Source organism: Anolis sagrei, chromosome 5, assembly GCF_037176765.1.
Source record: "Anolis sagrei isolate rAnoSag1 chromosome 5, rAnoSag1.mat, whole genome shotgun sequence".
Taxonomy (NCBI): Eukaryota; Metazoa; Chordata; class Lepidosauria; order Squamata; family Dactyloidae; genus Anolis; species Anolis sagrei.
Genome location: NC_090025.1, coordinates 100754432 through 100759005, shown reverse-complemented (window position 1 = coordinate 100759005; position 4574 = coordinate 100754432). Strand labels below are relative to the sequence as shown.

The window sequence follows — 4574 nt, the reverse complement described above, 5'->3', positions numbered from 1 at the left end:
GTCCAATGCAACAACAAGCAGAGTGATCTTGTCTGCTGTGGACTCATGTTGTTCTGTTTCAAATAATAATAATAATAATAATAATAATAATAATAATAAACAGGGCATTGAACCAAGCCAACGCTGGATCTGGACCAAACTTGGCACATAGAGTCAATGTGCCCAACAGTGCACAGAGGCAGGGATCTGGGAATGGTAGCCCTTTTTCAAATGGGAGTTGTTGTTTACCTGGATACAGAAAGTACTCAAGGCAGCCAACATTATATCTGGACCAAACATGGCCAACTGTACATACAAGGAGTGATTGACCTTGGATCTGGGAGTTGTAGTGTGCCCTCATCCAGAGGGCATTGAACCAAGCCAAGGCTGGATCTGGACCAAACTTGGCACATAGAGCCAATGTGCCCAACAGTGCATACAGGCAGGGATTGAGGAATGGTTGCCCCTTTTCAAATGGGAGTTGTTGTTTACCTGGATCCAGAAAGTACTGAAGGCAACCAACATCATATCTGGACCAAACATGGCCAACTGTACATACAGGGCGTGATTGACCTTGGATCTGGGAGTTGTAGTGCACCCTCATCCAGAGGGCATTGAACCACGCCAACGCTGGATCTGGAACAAACTTGGCACATAGAGCCAATGTGCCCAACAGTGCATACAGGCAGGGATTGGGGAATGGTTGTCCCTTTTCAAATGGGAGTTGTTGTTTACCTAGAATCAGAAAGCACTGAAGGCAGCCAACATCATATCTGGACCAAACATAGCCAACTGTGCATACAGGACAGGCGGGGATTGGGGGTGATTAACCTTGGATCTGGGAGTTGCAGTGCACCCTCATCCAGAGGGCATTGAACCAAGCCAACGCTGGATCTGGACTAAACTTGGCACATAGAGGCAATGTGCCCATAGAGGCAGGGATTGGGGGATTATTATTATTATTATTATTATTATTATTATTATTATTATTATTTACAGCATTTATATACCGCTTTTCTCGCCCCTAGGGGAACTCAAAAGGGTCTACACATAGACCTCACTACCTCTGAGGATGCTTGCCATAGATGCAGGCGAAACGTCAGGAGAAAATGCCTCTAGAACATGGCCATATAGCCGGAAAAACCTACAACAACCCAGTCTACACATAGATAATGGCAAAAATTCAATGCCTTACAACTACAACAGTAAAACCACACTTTAAACATAAATCATATTAAAAACAGTACATCCTCAAATATCTAAACAGTTATCAAAACCATAAAACAATCTCATCAGTCCAGTCGCCTTTCCAGTTGTTGTCCCACTAAAAGCTGCATACATCTATTGTCCCTTTTTCAAATGGGAGTTCTTGTTTGCCTGGATCTAGACAGTCCCAGAAGGCAGCTAAGGGTTTGATGCACTCCACAGGCCCTTCCTCTCACCCCCCCCCCCCCCGAATGCTGAAACCAGGGGCACCGAAAAGGCACGGACCAGTAAGACCATCCTGAGAATTGGGGGGGGGGGCGGGCTGAAGCCCCTCAAGCCCCCCCCCCCACATCTTCTTCCTCCTCCTCCTCTTCTTCTTCCTCGCGACCAACAGAGCCTGCCCCCCTTCCCTTCCCTTCCCCAGAAGCGACGACCCGCGCGCGTGGACTTACAGGTAACTTCCGCTGGTGAGGATGAGGAAGATCTGCGGGTAATAGACGGAGAGTAAAACGCTGCGCGAGGAGAAGAGGATCATGGTGGCCCCGGGTCTCTCTGGGCAGCACTGGGAGGGGGAGTGGGGCCTTTTCCTGGGTGGGCAGGGAGGGAGGGAGGGGGCCCCCGCCCTCCTCCTCTCCTTCTCCTTCTCCTCGTCTGCCTCCTCCTTTGGTGCCCGGGCGGGACTCTGAGCTCTCCCGTGGGGGACGCAAAGCTGCCTTTGCTGCTGCTTCTGCTTCTGCTGCCGGGCGTCCTCCTCGCCGGCTCTCCAGAGGCTGCCATTGGGCGAGACCGCCCTCGCGCGCACCCCCCTCCCCTACCAGGCCATCCGCCTCCCCTCGGGGCGGGAGCGCGCGCGCGTGCCCGCCCAGCCGCTACTCCCGTCCATCCATCCGTTCGTCCCCTCCAGGCCCACTTCTGAGCCTCCTTCCCCGGCTGGTTTGGCTCTGCTCCTGAAGCGGAGCAAGAGCCACACAGAGAAGAAGCATCCTTAGCCCGCTTCCACGTTGAGCCCCGGCCCCACAGCGGAAAGCGCGACTCCCTTCTTCGAGGGGCGGGAGGGGACATTGAAGCTTTCCTCAGTCCATCGTCAGTCAGGCCCGTAGCCAAGATTTTGATGTGAGTTTGGGGGTGTGTGAGTTTGATGTGAGGTGGGGGTGTGTGAGTTTGATGGGGGGGGGGGGGCTGAAGATCTACCCCTCAACCCCCCCCCCCCGCTACATGCCTGTCGTCAGTCAAACCTCCAGATGTTTAGGACTTCAACACCTACACTTCCTAACAGCCATAACAATGTCTAACTCCCAACAAAGGATTCCCCCAGGCAGGAAGCGGCCAGGCTTTCAAGTCTATTCAATGCCAATCAAGCTGGCAAATGCCAACATTCACACTTGCCTCAAGCAGAGAAGAGTTCTTTCTCCCACCCTGCACATTATTCCACAGCTATATCAACCCCGCTTGCCTAGTTTCCAACACACCGCTCAACCTCTGAGGATGCCTGCCATAGATGTGGGCGAAACGTCAGGAGAGAATGCTTCTGGAACAGCCCGAAAAGCTGACAGCAGTTGAAGTCCATACTTTGCACTTTAACAACACAACCTTTTAATGCTAAAGCTTCCCACTAAAACGGAACTGTAGAGGAGAGTCTACTGAAGAAACCAGTACCTGCCCCATACCAGTACTGCCATCTGTTGGAGAGTTACGAAGGTGGAGGCATTACTTTTGATTCATTCAACCCTCTTATTATCCAATTCAGTGAATTAAGGCTTCCTGCCAAAATGGAACTGTAGAGGAGAGTCTACTGAACAAGCCAGTACCTGTCCCATACCAGTACTGCCATCTGTTGGGGAGTTATGCAGGTGGAGGCATTACTTTTCATTACTTTTCATTCATTCAACCCTGTATAATCCAGTTCAGTGGATTAAGGCTTTCTGACAAAATGGAACTGTAGAGGAGCATCTACTGAACAAGCCAGTACCTGCCCCATACCAGTACTGCCATCTGTTGGGGAGTTATGAAGGTGAAGGCATTACTTTTTATTCCTTTTCATTCATTCAACCCTGTATAATCCAGTTCAGTGGATTAAGGCTTCCCGCCAAAATTGAACTGTACTGGAGAGTCTACTGAACAATCCAGTACCTGCCCCATACCAGTACTGCCATCTGTTGGAGAGTTACGAAGGTGGAGGCATTACCTTTCATTCATTCAACCCTCTTATTATCCAATTCAGTGGATTAAGGCTTCCTGCCAAAATGGAACTGTAGAGGAGAGTCTACTGAACAAGCCAGTACCTGTCCCATACCAGTACTGCCATCTGTTGGGGAGTTATGCAGGTGGAGGCATTACTTTTCATTACTTTTCATTCATTCAATCCTGTATAATCCAGTTCAGTAGATTAAGGCTTTCTGACAAAATGGAACTGTAGAGGAGCATCTACTGAACAAGCCAGTACCTGCCCCATACCAGTACTGCCGTTTGTTGAGGAATTTCGAAGGTGGAGGCATTACTTCGAATCTACTCTGCCATAAAATCCAGTTCATAACAGATATGTCAGTGTAGAAGGGGCCTCCTGCACATTGAAAGTCCTCTTTCTTCTGCTGAGAAAAATGGCTCCCATCCAAGGACTAACCAGGGCCGCCCCTGCTTAGTTTCCAGGATCAAAAGAGGTCTGGTGCCCTTTAAGAAAAATGTTCACCTGGAATTCCTTCTCAACAATGCTCAAGGAAGTTAGAGCTTGGATACTTTGAAGTCCTGGGTTCCCTCAGCTTCTCAGTAAATGCAAAAGATACAGCAAAATGAGGTCTCAGAAGTTAAGTCCCAACTGGTTGGCCAAGTCAAATTTGATTCATGAGTTTTGTTGTGTGCATTGTATGTTGTATGTTGATCTGGTTTGCCTCCCACACCTCCTAACAGCCTTAGCAACGCCTAACTCCCAACAAAGCATTCCCCCAGGCGGGAAGCAGCCAGGCTTTGAAGCTGCAAGGCTATTCAATGCTAATTAAGCTGGCCAATGGCAACATCCACACTTGCCTCAAGCAGCCAATAGTAGAGGCGGGTAACAAATACAGTTTATTACGGTGTTTCTACAATTCTATGACACACCTTTCCCCTCCAAATAAAAATATCTAAAAATAGGGTGCATCTTTAGAATGGCAGGTGTATCTCAGGTATTTTTGTTGGTGGTGGTACTGAAATCAGATGAGTTTTCCAATTGAAGAAATACAGTATCATCCTTCTCCTCATCGCATCCATTTAGTAAACCGTCTCCGAATGGACAGTGAGGGAAAATCCGGACGGAATAGTAGCCACAACGCATTGAAGCTGAGATAGACAGGAATACTAATTGCCAGGTCGATGGACAATCTCATGTGCATCGACTTGGATTCTGATTTCTCCCA

At 48.9% G+C, this 4574-nt stretch overlaps 1 protein-coding gene across 1 annotated transcript in view; it reads right to left on the bottom strand.

Annotated features, from left to right (window-relative positions):
* Nucleotides 1-1984, bottom strand: part of WNT7B (Wnt family member 7B) — a 154742-nt gene extending 152758 nt beyond the window's left edge. The window contains 3 exon segments of the mRNA XM_060778128.2: nt 1638-1757; nt 1759-1851; nt 1853-1984. Of these exon segments, the coding sequence (XP_060634111.2) occupies nt 1638-1757; nt 1759-1851; nt 1853-1962 (323 nt within the window). The 5' untranslated portion in view covers nt 1963-1984.
* Between the last annotated feature and the right edge of the window lie 2590 nt (nt 1985-4574).